Source organism: Leucopleurus acutus, assembly GCF_964270905.1.
Source record: "Leucopleurus acutus genome assembly, chromosome: 8".
Classification (NCBI taxonomy): Eukaryota; Metazoa; Chordata; class Mammalia; order Artiodactyla; family Delphinidae; genus Leucopleurus; species Leucopleurus acutus.
The window spans coordinates 55,469,373-55,489,830 of record NC_139151.1 but is presented as its reverse complement, the minus strand read 5'-3'; the positions used below and the strand labels follow the sequence as shown (position 1 = coordinate 55,489,830).

Sequence of the window (20,458 nt, the reverse complement as noted above, 5' to 3'; positions counted from 1 at the left end):
CCCCTGCATCGGCAGGCGGACTCTCAACCACTGCGCCACCAGGGAAGCCCCTCCAGTTCTTATTCTATCAGTTTACTGGCTATTTGAGCATAGACATGCCACTTAATCTTGTTGAGCCTTAGTTTTCTCATCTGTCTAATGGGTCTAATATGCCTGTAGGAGTATTATGAGGATCAGTTGACTGGCATATGTGAAAGGACATCCTTATTTAATAGGATCTATTAAATAAGTGTTTAATAAATGTTAGTTTCCTTCCTTTTTCTTCAGTCAGTCAGAATGTTTGAAACCACCATTATTGATTCATTGTTAGTGATTCATTCCTGTAAGCAGTGTTAAATTATGTGTGCCCCTGTGGAGGGTAACATTTTAAGCTATTACTAACTCCTTTCTCTTGATTAATGTGTCACATTCTTGTGGCAGCCAGCCAAGAGCAATACATTTGGGAGTGAGATTGAGGACAGCATTAGAGAAGGGGTAGAGATAACAGGAGTGAGCAGACGGCCTTCACATAAGGGGTAAAAGGTACCAAAGAACAATTTAGAATCATAGAACTTTAATATTAAAAGAGATTTTTGAAATTTAGTCCAAATCTATAAATTCTATAAATGGAAGAACAGCCCAAGAGAGGGAAAGTGATCTGACTAGAAGTTAGGAACAAGATTAGGACCCACATTTTGTTTCGTATTCTTTTGTTGCCTTTACCTGTTTTAGGATTTTATCTTGCGTTGATGGTGGTAGGAACTTTAAGTTTTTAGGAGACTTCGCCCAGATTTTCTTTTCATCTGTTCACTCATTCAACTCATTCTTTTTTGCTTTCACTAACTGATATATACAGTTATTGATAATCACAGGGAGGGTAAAATTGAAGGTAATTTCTTAGTTTTTTCTTTCTGTTTTTCTATGTATTCTACTATACTGAGCATGTAATATGTTTGATGTTAGGAAAAAATGCTAGTAAAAAAAAAGAATGTATTCATGTATTTCTCACAAGTAGAAATAAATATATTTATCCTAGAAAATAAAACCCAAAAAACTGTTTTGTTTACTTATAACTTTATTCATAATACAGAAACGAAAACAGCGTAAATGTTAGGTAATGTAAGCTAAGTCAGACTTTATAATGTTAACAGCAGATGTTCTGGTTGTAAATACTACCCTTCTTTCTCCTTTGCTCCCTATCTCAGTAAATGAAACCAGCTTACACCCAAAGCCCAAACCAAAAACCCATGATTCATCTCTAATTTCTCCTACTTTTTTCACCTCTACAAACTCTTGATTCAACTTCTGTAATAACTCTTGCTTCAACTTCTGTAATAACTCTTAAATACGTCTACCTCTAGCTGTCTCCACTGCCACTGCCTTAATCCATCATCTCCAACCCAGATTCCTGTAACTGGTTCCTAACTGGTGTTCCTGCCTCCCCTATCCTTTTGTCACGCTGGAATAGAAATACTCTTCCTGTTTTCATTCTTTTAGCAATGTTTGCTAAGCTTTGTGCGAGTGTTGGGGATGAGATGCATAAATACAGTCCTTGCTCTTCAGATGGCATGTCACTTTTTAAACGTCTTTAATACTTTCCAGAGCTCAAGCGCATGAATTTAAACCACAGGCTTTGTGATCTGGCCTCTGCCTACCTCTCCAGACTCATCTTCAAACACATACCCGACCCCACTCTAGAACTCTGTGTTCTTTTACCAGTCATAATTTTGCTAGTTATGGTTCTGAAACAAGACTTTTGTATTTATATTAACCAGATTTTAAAATCCATGCCATTTTAACATATGCTTAATTCAATTTAGTTTCTTTAAACAAATAAACAGAAAAGCAGCCAACATCTGGAGTGCAGACCTTTCTTCTCAGCTACAGATCTGTATTTCTAGTTGTCTGATTGACATTTCCACTTGGCTGTCTCACAGGTACCTCAAACTCAACACGTTGAAAATTGTTTTTGTAATTGTCTCTGTTTTCACAATCTCAGTAAACTATGCTTACCATCAACTGAAGTGTTTAGGCAAGAAACTTGGGAGTCATCCTTGAGAGTTTGTTCTGCCTCACCTTTATGTCAGATCAATCACAAATCTCTGTTTATTTTACTTCCTAAATATTTCTCAAGTCTGTTCACCGAGGTCTATTCCCAATTCTGTTACCTTAATCCAAGTAGCAACTTTGCTTAGTCTGACTTCTGTAACCTCCTAGCTAGTCATCCCACATCCGTGTTTTTTCCCTTCAGAGCACTCTCCACGCGTACCTGATATGGTACCAAATATTTACTACTTTATTGGTCATCTCGGGCTGCCATAACAAAATACCATAGAGTAGGTGGCTTAAACGGCAGATATTTATTTTTTTCATAGTTTGGTGGCTGGAAGTCCGAGATCAGGGTAACAGCATGGTCAGGTCTGGTGAGAGCTCTCTTCCTGACTTGCAGGCAGCTACCTTCTCACAAGTTCTCTGGTGTCTCTTCTTAGAAGGGCATTAATCCCATCGTGAGGGCCCTACCCTCATGACCTCGTCTAACCCTAATACCTCCCAAAGGACCCATCTACAAATACCATCAGATTGCGGGTTAGACCTTCAACATATGAATTTGTGTCTGACACAAGCACATTCAGTTCATAACAACTATATTATCTTATGTATTCTTTTTTTTACATCTTTATTGGAGTATAATTGCTTTACAATGGTGTGTTAGTTTCTGCTTTATAACAAAGTGAATCAGTTATACATATACATATGTTCCCATTATCTCTTCCCTCTTGCGTCTCCCTCCCTCCCACCCTTCCTCTCCCACCCCTCTAGGTGGTCACAAAGCACTGAGCTGATCTCCTTGTGCTATGCGGCTGCTTCCCACTAGCTATCTATTTTAAGTTTGGTAGCGTATATATGTCTATGCCACTCTCTCGCTTTGTCACAGCTTACCCTTCCCCTCCCCATATCCTCAAGTCCATTCTCTAGTAGGTCTGTGTCTTTATTCCTGTTTTACCCCTTATGTATTCTTGATGTTCTAGCATCTGGGTCCTCGCTGATTAGTAAGAGACTGACCCTCCCAGGGATAGCCAGTTCTTAGATATAGCAAACAACTCAACCTGGTCTGTGCCTTTCATATGCAAACTAACCAATCCAGAGCCCATTCTCCGAACCACATCTTACACTCCAGGAGGCAGTATTCCTCTGCTCTAATCACCCCAGAGCCAGGTACCAGATAACTAAAGATAGCTCCTATACCCCAGGGCCCCCTGAAGTTATTCAAAGTAGCCAGTTCTAAACCTGCTTAACCTCCCTTGCCTTGCTGTTCTTAAGGAAACCGCAATAAAGGGTCTTGCCCACACTTTTCCTCTTGCTCCTTCTGCCTCCTGACTGACCCTGGTGCTTTCCTGTGCTGTCCTGCATTGCATGGCTTGCCCCCTCCTTTGGGGAACTGTGAATAACACACTATCTTTTTTTTTTTTTTTTAAACGGGTAAAGTTCCCCCTTAATTTTTACCTCCTATTTTGTTTACTTCCTTGTTTATTCGTTTTGGCCATGCCACATGGCTTACGGGATCTTAGTTCCCTGACCAGGGATGGAACCTGGGCCCCCAGCAGTGGAAGCATGGAGTCCTAACCGCCAGGGAATTCCTTTTCAGTGGCAATCATCTCCTGATCTGTTGACTTCACCATACTTGAATAATAATAAAATTTATATTTTGAAACATACTGCCACACTTCTGTGGACTGAATTGTGTCCCCTCAAAAATCACATGTTGACTGTTTGCAGTTGACATGATATATTATACATAGAAAATCCTAAAACAACATCAGAAAACTGTTAGAGCTCATCAGTGAATTTGGTAAAGTTGAAGGATACAAAATAAATATACAGAAATCTGTTGCACATCTATACACTAACAATGAAGTATCAAAAAGAGAAATTAAGGAGGCAATCCCATTTACCATCTCATCAAAAAGAATAAAATACCTAGGAATAAACCTACCTAAGGAGGCAAAAGACCTGTACTCCAAAAACTATAAGATGCTGATGAAAGAAACTAACGATGACACAACAGATGGAAAGATATACCATGTTCTTGGATTGGAAGAAACAATATTGTTAGAAATGACCGTACTACCCAAGGTGATCTATAGATTCAGTGCAATCCCTATCAAATTACCAGTGGCGGGCTTCCCTGGTGGCGCAGTGGTTGGGAGTCCGCCTGCCGATGCAGGGGACGCGGGTTCGTGCCCCGGTCCGGGAGAATCCCACATGCCGCAGAGCGGCTGGGCCCATGAGCCATGGCCGCTGAGTCTGCGCGTCCGGAGCCTGTGATCCACAACGGGAGGGGCCACAACGGTGAGAGACCCGCGTACCGCAAAAAAAAAAAAGAAAGAAAAAAAGAAAAATTACCAGTGACATTTTTCACAGAACTGGAACAAAAAATTTTAAAATTTATGTGGCAACACAAAAGACCCATCTAAAGGTGTTTAGTGTAAAGTCATTAGATCCTGGTTCAAAACTTTAAATAAAGGAATCTTCTTTATATCATAAAACTGGTGGTAGATTTACCTGCAGTAAGTCATGATATTATACCAGTTTTTTTGAACATTTGAAGGTGATTCAAATGATTGGTTTTGGAGGCAACGTAATATAGAGGAGTCCATTCAAAATCTGGCTCTGTTGCATATTAGCATGTGATCTTCAGAGGCTCAAGAGGGAGGGAATATGGGTATATATGTATACATATAGCTGATTCACTTTGTTGTACAGCAGACATTAACACAACGTTGTAAGGCAATTATACTCCAATAAAGATGTGGGGAAAAAAAGTTACTTAAACCTTGTAAGCCTCAGTGTTCTCATCTTGGAATGTAGATAATAGTTCCTACCTTAGAATTGTGAAAATTAAACGAAATAATAAATGTGACACATTTAATCATAAGACCTTGCACAAATGCTGTCATTTTCATTCCAATAATTTACTAGAATATATCACTTTGCATAAATTCTCTTCCTTCTTCCTAGAATGCCTTTCTCTGCCATCATTTCATTTCCTGCCACCACCTTTTCTGGCTTCTTTGTGCCCCCTTTTTTGGAATCTTTACTGTGTATTTAATCACATGTTTTTCATTCCCTCTACCTCACTAGACTGTGAATTCCCTGAGGGCAGTGATTATGTGTTGTTTTTATCGTATCCTCAGCCCCTAACATGTTGCCTGGCACATAGTAGATATATTATTAAAGAATTCATCAAATGCATATCTAGTGAATAAATTCTATAGGATTGGTTTAAGTATTAGAAATACCCTATCACAACACGTAGCTGGACACTTAGTGTCCAGCTTGTAGTTTAATATGTAATAGCTATAGCTGTTATTATTGCTAATAATATTATTATTTTTCAGAGACATACTTAGACAGCACTTAGCTTAACTGACTTCCCCAACAATTTCTATCTCTTTTTATGTATATGACTGAACATTTTATTTATCTTAGGTGCTATAGGATGGGGGGAAAACGCAAAAGAATACCGATAGGACCTATCACCTGTAGATGGTGGACATCATTCTTTCCTGGAGGCATGTTATCATGGTTTATGATACTGAATGATCCAAGCTGACCAGTGAGTCAGGCATCCTACTTAGGTGTGTAGATTAGGACAGATGGGTGGGTAAGCTTCTTTGTTCAAAAACAATAAACTAAATATACACACTGAGAATAAATTAGATGATGATAAATATATGAGAATTAGTAAAAGATATCAGATAATATCAGATAATAAGAGGTGACCATCTTAATCATTCTGATGTTTTATTTTGGATTCGCATAATTGCAGCTCTACAATATTCAAGTCCTGTTACCTTTGTTTCTTACAGCTATTGGATGAACTCCCAATGATTTACAGCTGTTGTATATTTGTATACTGCATGTAAGTATTTATGTTTGAAATTCATATGCTTGATACATTTTTAAATTCTTGTTTGCTTCATAGGGAATTATGTAATATAACTAATCCAGTGGTATTACTGGGAGATTGTAACAGTGTAGAAGATTGTAACTTTTGTGATTTCAATGTAGAGTATAATTTCTGGGAAGTTATAATAATATTGTTTATGAACTTGTTTGATCTCAAAACCTTATAGCCAATTTAGATAGAATCTTACTTAAATTAAGTAAGATTAACTTACACAATTTGCCTTTCCTTGAGTTATGAATATATAAAAATTTAGGTAAACATTTTATATATTATGCCATAATAACATTTCTCTACTTTGTACCTGTAATTGTGCTGGGCAGCACACGAAATCATCTCTAAATTCTCACAGTTGTGCAAGATAAATAGGTATTGTCCCCGTTTTATCTAAGAATATAAGCAGAGCTTATGCTTAGGTGACTTGCTTAAGGTCATGCGGTTAGTAAGTGTCACAGTTGGAAATTGAACTACAAGTTTAATAAACTTAACTTTTAAAATATACCTTCTGTTTTCTAATGTTAATTCTTGAGACTTCTCTGAACCTCTTATGTGATGGTTATCTGATTCTTTTCAACAGGATCATCATTGCTAGCTCAAGAATATCTTCTAAAGATACATAAAAATAAAAATAGTTTGAAAAAATATATTATTTAAAAGAACTCATCAGAAACTTCTTCTGTAAAGGGCCAGACAGTAATTATTTTAGGCTCTCTGGGCCTGTGGTCTCTGTTGCAAGTCTTCAACTCTGCTGTTGTAGTGTGAAAGCAGCCATAGATAATATGTAAACCAATGGGTGTGACTGTCTTCCAGTAAATTTTATTTACAAAAACAGACTTAGGTTGAGAAATTGGTTCTTGCACTGTAGCTTGCCACCCCGATCTAGAAAAATATTTTCAGGTGACTCTTCTTAATAAGTCATCAGCCTATCACAGTCTGTATCTGTGACAAGCAGATTTGGGCATTTAGAAAACAAGATCAAAAACAAGGAAATCCCATGCACCATTTTCTGAAAGCTGTCCTCAAGACTGAGGCTAAGGTCTTTGCTCTCCTTGACATTGTTTACTGATCTATCTTTTCTGTGAAAACTATATTTATTAAAAGAAAAATAAAGTAACAGCGAGCACTGATATGCTAATGTCCTGATGTACCTGTACCTACATGAGACAAAGCTGAGAGCAGATACTTAAAAAGTACCCAGACAAGTACTACAAGAAAGGGAGAGCAGAAAGCAGAAGATGACTGTTTTCTTACCTCAGTTAATGTTTTGTTCCAAAAACATCCCTCTCAAATAGTCTGGTTATGTGTCTCATTAAATGAAGCAATATGGTAGAACCATCAAGCACAACATGCACACACACAAAGTCATCAAGTCACAGAATTTAAAGATAAAAAAGGTCTTAGTGCTAGTAAGACTTCTCTGAATCCTTTATGCGATGGTTATCTGATTCTTTTCAATATATGATCGCCATTACTTTCCAGCCACCTTTCTTTACAGATAGGGAAATAGGAGTTGGGTCCAATTCCTGTTAATTAGTAAACTGAGAGAACTCTCCTGCTGCTTATACAAAACATAGGTTCAAAGGTTGGATACTTAGCTGATAGCCAAATATATGTTCATATTTACTTATTCACTGAATGTTTCCTGTGTCAGACTTTCCTAGTGACTAGGTATATGAAAAAAAGATTTTATCCCTGCACACAGAAAATTCACAGTCTAGTTGGGGAGACAGGTAAGCAAAGAGCCAATTGTAATAGAGTGATATTTTCTGTGACAGTGTGTGTTAGTCAGGGATCATTAGTTCCAAGATGTGGAAACCTACCCAAGCCAGTTGATTTAGGAGAGATTTATTTACTATAAGGACATGAGGGAATTATATGGCATAGCAGGAAGTCCAGCTCACCAGAACTGGAAGGGCAACTTCTCACTCCCTCTCTGTTTTATCTATTCCTTCCTCTCCACATGGCTTCAAGTCTTTGTACCTGCTTTCTTTTTCTCTTCCTGCAGATCACTTCTCTGCTCACTCATCTACTTCAAGTTAGTTGCCCAAATATAAGCATCAGACCTTGTGTCCACACAGCTTTATATGTTGATTCTCTACATTTGATTAAGTCTCTGGCTCCCAAACTCCAAATTTTCAGAAGAGAGCCTCTCACTGGCCCAGTTTAAGTCAGGCATCTACTCCTGGTCCCCATAGCCTCTTGGAGGCTGTAGGCAGTGTGGGTTCTCTAAGATGAGTGTGTGGTTGAGAGGAAATGATGGGCATCACTAGACCCAGGGGCAAGTATACAAGTGGTAAAACAGTGTTCTATTTGTTTTCCTAGTTATATATTCTAAAACAAGTTTCTTTCTCTCTCTTTTTTCTTTTTAAGGTTTGAATGTTTCAAGACAAAGAACTCTGTAAACTACCATCTGCTTTTTACTTTAGTTCTGTTCAGTTTAATAGTAACCACAGTAAGTCATATTTTATTTCTAACAGATTAAGCAAGTAAACTCGCCATTTATGGAGTTTGGTACATTTTGCTTCTAATGTTTGCTTCATGTTGTTCATACTGAAATATTTCTACACAAAACTTACTTATAGATATTGCCCCTTTGTTTCCTGTTTAGGTGTTATTTCTCAACAAAAAGTTGAAACAATTTTTTAAAAAATCTGTTTGTTTTTTTTTTTTTTACAGAAGGGGAAAAAGTCAAAAGGCAAATATTTACTAGTAATGGAAAACAATTAACTTTTCTTCATGGATTCACATATTATCTCCTATTCGTTAAAAAAAGAAATTGGCTCTGCTCCGTAGGGCCTAGTGTGACTCTTTTAATGGTTAACCTTTTCCAAATAGGTTGAGATAGCCAGTCACTTCTGATCCTACCCTAGCGCTTTTTTTCCTCAAGTGAATTACATTTTGTATTAAGAGATATTAATTTCAACAAGCTTTTATCACAAATCTACCATATCAGGCAGTAGAAAATACAAAGATGACTAAAAAGCAGTCACTATGCTTGAGGACCGCATTCTAGTGGGGAACTTAAACATGTGAACAAAGAATTGGATCGAAAGATGATAATTGCAGTCATACAGGTAAAAACCAGTTATATGATGATGAGATAAATGAGGATTAATGAATTGCTTGAGTGGGTCAAAGAAAGCTGCAGAGAGGTGTACTTGAGCTGGGTTTTAATTGATTAGGAGTTCACCAGGCCCCTGGGTAAGAGTGTTATGAAGCACTTCTAAATAGACCATTATGTTGTCCACAGGCCTAGAATCTTGGAACACATAGTGAACTGTCGTTTTTAAGTGCTTAGTATGTGCCAGATACTCTACTGAGTACTTTACATTTATTTTCTCATTAAATCATCACTGCCAGTGGAATTGGGAGAGATTTAATATGACTGGATCAAAGTTAAGTGGTGAGGAGTGAACAAGTGTAGTGAATCAGACAAATATCAGATTATGAAGACTCTTATATACCATGTTTAAATTTGGATTTTTATCCTCAAGGTAACATGGAGCCATTAATTGGTTTAAAGTAGAGGAAAAACATCAATAGATACATGTTTTAGAAAGACATGATTATGGATGATGGATTAGAGGAGTATGAGCCTAGACCTAGGGATTTTTGCATTTGCTTAGGCAAGATATGAGACTCAGACTGAAGTAAAATAACTGTCATAAGTAATCCATGGTACTTGTGACCCACTAAGTAGAAAGGGGTAGAAATGGAGTAAAAAGAAGGAATTGTCTACAATGATTTCTCAGTTTATGGCCTGGTCCTCAGAGTACGTAGTAAGTCCTTAACCAAGACAGGCAACTTGGAACAGGAGCAGATTTTGCAGGAAAGATAATGAGTAGGTTTGTGTCACGGGGTAGGGGTAGATAGGTTCACTTTGGAATGTGCTGAGGTTGAGGTGCCTGACATTAATGATATCTGAGGCTTAACAAGTAGGTTGGGCTAAAGATGTGGATTTGGTAGTTGTCAGGTTATAGGTAGTACTAGAAATGTGGGAATAGATGAACTGGCACAGAGATAGCATAGACCATTATGATGACCAAAGATACAACCCTTGCGGGGGACCTTCAAGATGGCGGAGGAGTAAGATGTGGAGATCACATTCCTCCCCACAAATACATCAAAAATACATCAACAGGGCTTCCCTGGTGGCGCAGTGGTTGAGAGTCCGCCTGCCGATACAGGGGACACGGGTTCATGCCCCGGTCCAGGAAGATCCCACATGCCACGGAGTGGCTGGGCCCGTGAGCCATGGCCGCTGAGCCTGCGCGTCCAGAGCCTGCGCTCCGCAACAGGAGAGCCCACGGCAGTGAGAGGCCCGCATACCGCAAAAAAAAAAAACAAAAAACTCCAAAGTTAGCAGAAGGAAAGAAATCATAATGATCAGAACAGAAATAAAAAAAAATGAACACAATAGCAAAGATGAATAAAACTATAAAAGCTGGTTCTTTGAGAAGATGAACAAAATTGATAAACCATTAGCCAGACTCATCAAGAGAAAAATGGAGAAGACTCAAATCAACAGAATTAGAAGAAAAAGAAGTAACAACTGACACTGCAGAAGTACATGAGAGATTACTACAAGTGACTATATGCCAATAAAATGGACAACCTGGAAGAAATGGACAAATTCTTAGAAAAGCACAACCTTCTGAGACTGAACCAGGATGAAATAGAAAATATAAACCGACCAATCACAAGCAGTGAAATTGAAACTGTGATTAAAAATCTTCCAACAAACAAAAGCCCAGGAGCAGATGACTTCACAGAAAAGTTCTATCAAACATGTAGAGAAGAGCTAACACCTATCCTTCTCAAACTCTTCCAAAGTATAGCAGAGGGAGGAATACTCCCAAACTCATTCTACAAGGCCACCATCACCCTGAAACCAAAATGAGACAAAGATGTCACAAAAAAAACTAGAGGCCAATATCACTGATGAACATAGATGCAAAAATCCTAAACAAAATACTAGCAAACAGAATCCAACAACACATTAAAAGGATCATACACCATGATCAAGTGGGGTTTATCCCAGGAATGCTAGGATTCTTAAATATATGGAAATCAATCAATATGACATACCATATTAACAAATTGAAGAATAAAAACCATATGATCATCTGAATAGATGCAGAAAAAGCTTTCAACAAAATTCAGCACACATTTATGATGAAAACTCTCCAGAAAGTAGGCATAGAGGGAACGTACCTCCACATAATAAAGGCCATATATGACAGCCCCACAGCCAACATCATTCTCAGTGGTGAAAACTGAAACCACTTCCTCTAAGATCAGGAACAAGGCAAGGTTGCCCACTCTCACGACTGTTATTCAACATAGTTTTGAAAGTGTTAGCCACAGCAATCAGAGAAAAAAAAGAAATAAAGGGAATCCAAATCGGAAAAGAAGAAGAAAAGCTGTCACTGTTTGCAGATGACATGATACTATACATAGAGAATCCTAAAGATGCTACCAGCAAACTACTAGAGCTAATCAATGAATTTGCTGAAGTAGCAGGATACAAAATTAATGCACAGAAATCTCTTGAATTCGTATTCACTAATGATGAAAAATCTGAAAGAGAAATTAAGGAAACACTCCCGTTTACCATTGCAACAAAAAGAATAAAATACCTAGGAATAAACCTACCTAAGGAGACAAAAGACCTGTGCAGAGAACTATAAGACTCTGATGAAAGAAATTAAAGATGATACAAACTGATGGAGAGGTATACCATGTTGTTGGATTGGAAGAATCAACATTGTGAAAATGATTATACTACCCAAAACAATCTACAGATTCAATGCAATCCCTATCAAACTATCAATGGCATTTTTCACAGAACTAGAACAAAAAATTTCACAATTTGTTTGGGAACACAAAAGACCCCAAATAGCCAAAGCAGTCATGAGAAAGAGAAAGAGAGCTGGAGGAATCAGGCTCCCTGACTTCAGACTATACTACCAAGTTACAGTAATCAAGACAGTATGGTACTGGCACAAAAACAGAAATCTAGATCAATGGAACAGGATAGAAAGCCCAGAGATAAGCCCACACACATATGGTCACCTTATCTTTGATAAAGGAGGCAAGAATATACAGTGGAGGGGAAAAAAACCTCTTCAATAAGTGGTGCTGGGAAAACGGGACAGCTACACATAAAAGAATGAAATTAGAACACTAACACCATACACAAAAATAAACTCAAAGTGGATTAAAGATCTAAATGTAAGGCCAGACACTATAAAACTCTTAGAGGGAAACCTAGACAGAACACTATTTGGTATAAATCACAGCAAGATCCTGTTTGACCCACCTCCTAGAGAAATGGAAATAAAAACAAAAATAAATAAATGGGACCTCATGAAACTTAAAAGCTTTTGCACAGCAAAGGAAACCATAAACAAGGCAAAAAGACAATCCTCAGAATGGAAGAAAATATTTGCAAACGAAGCAACTGTCAAAGGATTAATCTCCAAAATATACAGGCAGCTCATGCAGCTCAATATCAAAAAAACAACCCAATCCAAAAATGGGCAGAAGTTCTGAATAGACATTTCTCCGAAGAAGATACAGATTGAAAGGATGCTCAACATCACTAATCATGAGAGAAATGCAAATCAAAACCACAATGAGGTATCACCTCACACGGGTCAGAATGGCCATCATCAGGAAATCTACAAACAGTAAATGCTGGAGAGGGTGTGGAGAAAAGGGAACCCTCTTGCACTGTTGATCGGAATGTAAATTGATACAGCCACTATGGAGAACAGTATGGAGGTTCCTTTAAAAACAAAAAATAGAACTATCATATGACCAGCAATCCCACCACTTGGCATATACCCTGAGAAAACCATAATTCAAAAAGAGTCTTGTACCACAGTGTTCATTGCAGCACTATTTACAATAGCCAGGACATGAAAGCAACCTAAGTGTCCATTGACAGATGAATGGATAAAGAAGATGTGGCACATATATACAATGGAATATTACTCAGCCATAAAAGGAAACGAAATTGAGTTATTTGTAGTGAGGTGGATGGACCTAGAGTCTGTCATACAGAATGAAGTAAGTCAGAAAGAGAAAAACAAATACCGTATGCTAGTACATACGTATGGAATCTAAAAAAAAAAAAATTTGTTTTTATGAACCTAGGGGCAGGACAGAAATAAAGACGCAGGCGTAGAGAATGGAGTTGAGAACACGGGGAGGGGGAAGGGTAAGCTGGGACAAAGTGAGAGAGTAGCACTGACATGTATACACTACCAAATGTAAAATAGATAGCTAATGGGAAGCAGCTGCATAGCACAGGGAGATCAGCTTAGTGCTTTTTGACCACCTAGAGCGGTGGGATAGGTAGGGTGGGAGGGAGACGCAAGAGGGAGGGGCTATGGGGATATATGTATTCATACAGCTGATTCACTTTGTTATACAGCAGAAACTAACAACATTGTAAAGCAATTATACTCCAATAAAGATGTTAAAAAAGAAAAGATACAAACCCTTTGTTACACTGGGCTTTTTTTTCTCAGTGAAAACAAAAGAATATGCATTTATGACATTATACCCTAAAAGTTACAATTGATTTGTCTGTTTGACATTTAAAACCTGTCAATATGCAAATTCTTTTTAAGGCGGAGGGATAGATTGGGAGTTTGGGATTGACATGTACACACTGCTGTATTTAAGGTGGGTAACCAACAGGGACCTACTTATAAAAAAATAAAATTTAAAAAGATAAAATGAGAATGTCTCATTTTATAATGTCTAAGGAATTCAATAAGAATCAACATTTTAAATAAAAATTTAAATTTATACATTTAAGGTGTACCACATGATGATTTAATATACATATACATAGTGAAAATATTACTACAGTCAAGCTAATTAACATATCACATAGTTACTGTTTCCTGTCTGTGTGATGAAAGCACCTGAAATCTACTCCTTCAGTAAATTTCCAGTATTCAGTCCAGTATTATTAACTATAGTCACCATGCTGTACCTTGGAACATTGACCACTTGAGGGTCAAGTGAAAGAGACAGAGCCAACAAAGGAGGTAATCAGAGGTGTAGGAAAACCAGGAGAGCTTGATGTCACAGAGTACAAAGACGTTTCTAGAAAGGGTACCAGTTGCCTCTGAGAGGCTGAATAAAATGAAATTGAGGTTTGACCCATAAAAAAGACCAAGTAACCTTAATGAGGGTACTGTCCACAGCAGATTGATGAAGGCAGAAGCTAGATTTCAGTGAGTTGAGAAGGTGAAAAAGATTGAAAGAGCAAAGATATTGTATTTCCTTATGTTTCTGCATTGCCCTGCGTGGTCCTTTGCATACATACTTGTTAATCAGGAAAGAGTCCTAGAATTTCAGAGGTGAAAGGAAGTCTTGTTACTATATAAAAGAAGAGACTAATGTCCAGAGAGTTTTAGTGACTTTCCTGACCAACCAAATTTATATGGAGAATTGGTGGTAGAGTCAAGACAACTTACCTTTGTAAGTTAAGAGCTGATGTGGCTGAAAACTTAGGCTTGGGAGTCAGTCATATCTGAGTTTTGACCATCACTGTTACTTAATAACTGTGGGACTTTGGGTAACTTACTAAAGAGAGAGGTAACTCTCTGCTTTAGTTTTCCTCATCTGTAAAATTAATAATAGCATACATTTCACATTTGTTGTAAGAATTAATACCTGGCACATAGTAAGGACTCCATAATTCTTTTGCCTTAAAAAAATGCTTTTAAGAGGCATGCCCTTCTGTATTTCTTTTATTAGTAATGAGAATCTGAAATTATATAAAGGAAAATTCGTATTTTGAAATAACAAATTTCAGAGATTAAAAGCATTCTGCCTTACTGAATTTAGAGTTATATAAATGTTCCTACACATCTTACTTAATTTTTTTTTTTAATTTTTGGCTGTATTGGGTCTTCGTTGCTATGCACGGGCTTTGTCTATTTGTGGTTAGTTGGGGCTACTCTTCGTTGCGGTGCGCAGGCTTCTCGTTGTCGTGGCTTCTCTTGTTGCAGAGCTCGGGCTCTAGGCACGAGGGCTTCAGTAGTTGTGGCTCGCAGGCTCTAGAGCACAGGCTCAGTAGTTGTGACTCATGGGCTTAGTTGCTCCGTGGCATGTGGGATCTTCCCAGACCAGGGCTCGAACCCGTGTCCACTGCATTGGCAGGTGGATTCTTAACCACTGCGCCACTAGGGTAGCCCCTACACATCTTACTATTAAAGCTCTATGGGTGCTTCAAGGAAATAATCTCTTGCTGTGGTGAGGGAACTTCCTCCAGGAATAAGAAGTTCTATAGACAAATGATAAAATTACATAAAATTTATGAGATCAGCACTACATTAAATGAGGCTGTAGAGATACATAAGAATCGTCCTTTCTGTCAAGAAGATTATTGCCTTGTAGGGGAGAGAAACAAACTAATAGATGCCGTAAAGTTTATATATGGACAGTCAGGTAAAGAGGATGAGTGATGGATTCTGCTTAGCAGAGAAGGAGTCAGAAAAGATTTCAAGAAAGAGATATAGTTTGAGCTGAATCTGGAAAGATGAGTGTTTACCAGCAGGGGGTAATTTCTGAACAAAGTAAAGCACAGCATGTTTAAAGATACAGAAGCATGAAACTAGCATATTTGTTGGAGCCTAGGATGAGAAAGAGACAAGAGGAGAGGAATAAGACTAAGCAGAAAGGCCGGAGCAAGATTATGGAAGACTTTGAAATTTGGACTTTGTCTTGCATGTGATGGGAGTCATTTCAGGGTTATGATTTAAATTTTGACTCCTCTCTACCATGTCATTTTAAAGGTGTACTGGTTTTCGTTTTTTTCATTAATTAATACATTTTGGGCTGCATTGGGTCTTCGCTGCTGCGCGCGGACCCCTCACTGCAGTGCCCCTCCCGCTGCGGAGCACAGGCTCCAGGCGCAGGGGTCCCAGCAGCTGTGGCTCACGGACTGTAGAACAGGCTCAGCAGCTGTGGCACTCTGGCCCAGCTGCTCTGCGGCATGGGGGATCCTCCCAGACCCGAGCTCGAACCCATGTCTCCTGCACTGGCAGGCGGACTCCCAACCACTGCGCCACCAGGGAAGTCCCTAAAGGTGTACTCTTATAGGGCAATAAATGCATGCAGTAAAGAGGCATTGAACTTAATCACCCACATGACACTGGAGCCTAAAACTAGGGTTTGTGTAACTTTCGTGTATTTAGGTGAATGAATTAGAGGTTTTCAGAAGCAGAAGAAAGGACAAGAAATTTGTTTTAAATGTTTTCACCTATTAGCACATATTGTGCGCTAAACACTTGCACATATTTTGGCTTATTATTACTCACCACTATTATTCCCCTTATCCAGATAAGGAAAAATGAGTCTTTTGGTTAAGTGACTTGCTCAGGCATGTAGCAAGTAAGTGGCAGTTTAAAATTTAGCTCCTGTCTCTAAGTCCAGCATTCTTGGCTGCTGTAGAATAGATCTGCTGCAGGGATTGTCAGCATAACTTCTTCAGCCCTCATGAGTTATCCACGCATCTCTGCCTCTCCTTGATGCTGATGCAGAGGCCAGAGTAATCCACAACAGCTTTGAAACATTTAGTTTACCATGAAGTAATGAGCACTGGGGCACACCCACCTGTAGGTAACAGCCCTTTTGTGGCATGCCACCTAATCTGATTGGTTTTATATGGCTGGAGTCAGATCTAAGAAGCAAGACTAGGGAAGCAGGAGACGTTTGAGATTTGCAGAGTAGCAGGAATAGGTTTTCTTTCCCCTTTGTAATGCACTTCATTTACATGTATTTCTTTTAATATTTTTCAGGTTTACCTTAAGGTAAAGGAGCCTGTATTCCATCAGGTAATTTTTAAAAATTATTACACATTTTATTATTTAACACTGCCTTGTGTTTTCCTTTTCTAGTAAATTATATGCATATACAACTTCTGTAAATGAAATGGTAGATGTTTTAGGAAAGAACAGTGTTTAAAACAGAGATTACAAACAAGTTCCTACAGAAGCACATGTAAGCAAAATAGGAATATACCAAGAATAGTCAATGCCCAGGCCGCACTGGCTATTGGTAGATAGTCATGCAGGTGCAACATTGCTCTTATAAGCAGGAAAAAACCCAGGAAGCATTATACACATGCACATGTGAACAGTCTTTTTTATGACATTATTTTCTAGAAAAGATAAGGGGAAAATAAGGAATGTTCAATCTAACATATTTTAAGTAGTTTTTTGAGGTGGACAGTTATTTATATTGAGGGAAACAAACATAGGAAACTTTGGTATGAGAAATAATACCTTAAGTGCATCCTAGAATGAAACCAGAGTAAAATGAAGTATCAGACCCTAAATAAAGAGAGCTATTATTTATTGAGTGCTATGATGTGCCTGGTCACTATGCTTATTACTACATAGACCCTAATCTCCCCAGCAGTCCTACAAAATATGAATTACTGTCTATATTTTAAGGGAAATGAGCTCAGAGATACTAGGTAATTTGTCCCAGAGTTACACAGTTATTAAGGGACAGAGCCAGGGCTGTAACTAGATTTGTTTGACCCCTGTCATCCTTCTTTTAACAAAGCGGGTAGATAGATAGATAGATAGATAGATAGATATGATAGATATGATAGGTCGATAGATAAAGGATAAATAACTAAATAAGCATGCAAACAGGCACACATTTCAGGAGGATTAGAGGCCTTGTACTTTTAGAATATTTTGTGCTTATATAAAAAGGTAAATGTTCCTATAATCTTTTAAACTTAAACTAGACAATATCACCTGAAATCTGTTTCTTGAAGAAATAAATTCCAAATCCACATTATTGTGCCTTGCTTTTTTCCACAGACCAGCTGAAAGTAGATGTACTAACGTAGATATTATGGGGGGTGGGGCATCCTCACTTTCCTGTTTATTATAGCTTGAAGTGATGTCATTATATATTTACCCCTTTATTAGAAATATTTATTGACACTGTAAAAAATGAAGTTTATTTACGTGAAGAATACTTCAGTTTTTATAAACTTCTTATTTGCCTTTATAAGAAAGAAAAATAATAACCACAAAAGAACAAAATTTGGAAATTTTGAGTTAAGTTTTCTAAGTTTATTACCATTCAGTTTTCTGTTTTGTGTTTTTGACTTATTTGACACTGTGTTTGTGTAATAAAAGGAACAAACTATTCATATAACTTTTCATGCTGCAATTTCCATGTGTTTTTCCAGTAATAAATATTTTCTTCTCTGTGTATAGGGAAGATACTTAGATATCTGTGTATGATAGGAAGGTAGGCAGGATGAAAACTTATAGCTATGGCTTATATCCTAGGCTTAGAGATTAAAAATCAGGATAGGGAAGTGAAGAAGTAAAGGAATGCTAGGGTGAAGTAGATAAGCAATCTGAAGGTAAGACATTCATTCATCAGGTGTTTACTGTGTACTTTCTCATTACCAAATTCTGAGCTGGAATTTGGAAATAAGGAGGCAGTAGAGCACAGACTTTTAAGATCCAAAGTGAGGCAGACCTGGATTCAAACTAGTCTCTCTGCTTATTCACAGTATACTCTGGATAAGTTACTTAACTTCTTTGAGCTTTGGTTTCCTCGTTATTCAGCAAACACTTTTTAAGTGCCTTCAGTATGCCCAGTGCTGTACTAGGCACAGGAGATGTACAAGTGAGTGAAATAATGAGGTCTCTTGCTCTTTTAGAGCTCATAGACCACATCTCTAAAGTCGGTATAATAATCTCCTATAGTTGTCTGAGTATTAAATGAAATAATGCATTTAAACCTTAGCACATAGTAAAACACTCAGTAAATGTTAACTAATATTAATATACTAAAGCACATAAGACATGGCTGCTGGTCTCAAAGAACTCACTATCTGGTCAGGAAGATTGACTTGTAAAAACGTATATTTGTAGTATATACGTTTTGTAATAAACATGTAAAAGTAGTACTAGTGTAGGCAAGAGCACAGTCTGTCTGTTTAGATGACTCAAAATAGGATTATAAAATACACCTAGTGCATGTAGCTAAACTATTACTTACTCTAGTACTGAAGAACAAGTTAAAGAAAATAGCCCACTAGTTTGATACAATAGTATTCCTCGCTGCTTTGTAAAGTTTTATTTAAAGAGACCTTTGCTTCAAATGTCTAATCTAATCCTATGCTGGTCTGTAAAGTAATTAGAATTGATACTTTCTATTGATATTTATACTTAAGGCTTAAAAAAAAAATCTTTCCTTAATTATTTTCTGGGTATCATTCTTAAGAAAAGAAAACTTCTTTTTCTGAGAATCTTCTAATTGTCAAAGTTTGGAGTATTACTTTCAGTTCTTTCAGGTAACTTGATATTTTTATGTGTAGAAACTTAGAAAAATTGTTTTAGAATTTGTAAGTAGAAAATTGTTTTGAAATTTGTGACAAGATTTACAATATTTTTCAAGATCTTAAAAAGAATGGAAAAGGAAGGAGAAGCAATGTGGTCTAATCTAAAGGAGCTCTGATTAAGACTGGAATCTTGATTTCTTACCACTTTGATTTCTTGAAGTTCAGAATCTCTATTTCTTGCCATTTTGTTATCCACCAACGAATTTCTTGCTGTACCTATTCTTCAGTATCTTCATCTGTAAAATGTTCAAAACAAGGAAAGGTACTATTTCACAAGGATTATATAAAAATAATTAAGGTAATGCAAAGCACACGGCAATAAACATACTAACACTGTGTGATACTAAGAGTACTTAGTAAGATGTGCATAAATTTCTGCCTATGATGATCATGGAAAGCTTCTAAAAGGAGATATTTGAGTTGAGCTAGAGAGATAAGTAGCGATAGTACAATTAAAAGTGTCTGTCACAACAAAGATGATTGTCTTACTAACCAGATTAGCTTCCCTGAGGGAGAATATACTGATAACAGTTCTACTTTACTGTATTAAATCCAAGGTGATCCAAATATCTCCAAAAGAGAGCCAAATGCCATTTATTCATTTTGATGGCCTTGCAAAGGATAATACTCAGATCACATAGCTGTCACATTCAATAGAAACACCAGCATATCTCAAGAAAGAAAACAAAAAGAAAAGCATACATGAGAATAGACTAAAAGAACATTTAAGAAGTTATTGAACCCTCTTAAAGTAGCTAATTGACAAATCAGTAGTTGAATATCTCAGATGAGATCTCATCTAATGTCTCAAAGAGTACTGTTGCTTAAAATCTTCTTGCCAAAGTAGATGTCTCTGAAAGATTGTTTCTAGACGTGACATACCAGTATTTTATTACTACCCCTTCTAATTTGACCTTCAAGGTTTGCAAGAAAGAACACTATGTAAACAATTTGAAAAACAGGAACTTAAGTAGATTTTTAAAAATTCTATTATGTTTCATTTGTGCCATTTTATTACAAATTAGGGTAGAAGGAAACTATAAGCACACTTGGAAAAGAAGATGACGTTTTTTAGTATCTACTATGTGCTAAATATTATATAT

At 37.3% G+C, this 20,458-nt stretch overlaps 1 protein-coding gene across 1 annotated transcript in view; it reads left to right on the top strand.

The window, feature by feature from the left end:
• ACER3 (alkaline ceramidase 3) overlaps positions 1–20,458 on the top strand; it is a 178,781-nt gene that overhangs the window by 106,918 nt on the left and 51,405 nt on the right. The window contains exons 4-6 of the mRNA XM_082844542.1: positions 5,850–5,902; positions 8,318–8,399; positions 16,774–16,809. Coding sequence (XP_082700668.1) covers positions 5,850–5,902; positions 8,318–8,399; positions 16,774–16,809 — 171 coding nt within the window. The remainder of the gene's footprint in view (positions 1–5,849; positions 5,903–8,317; positions 8,400–16,773; positions 16,810–20,458) is intronic.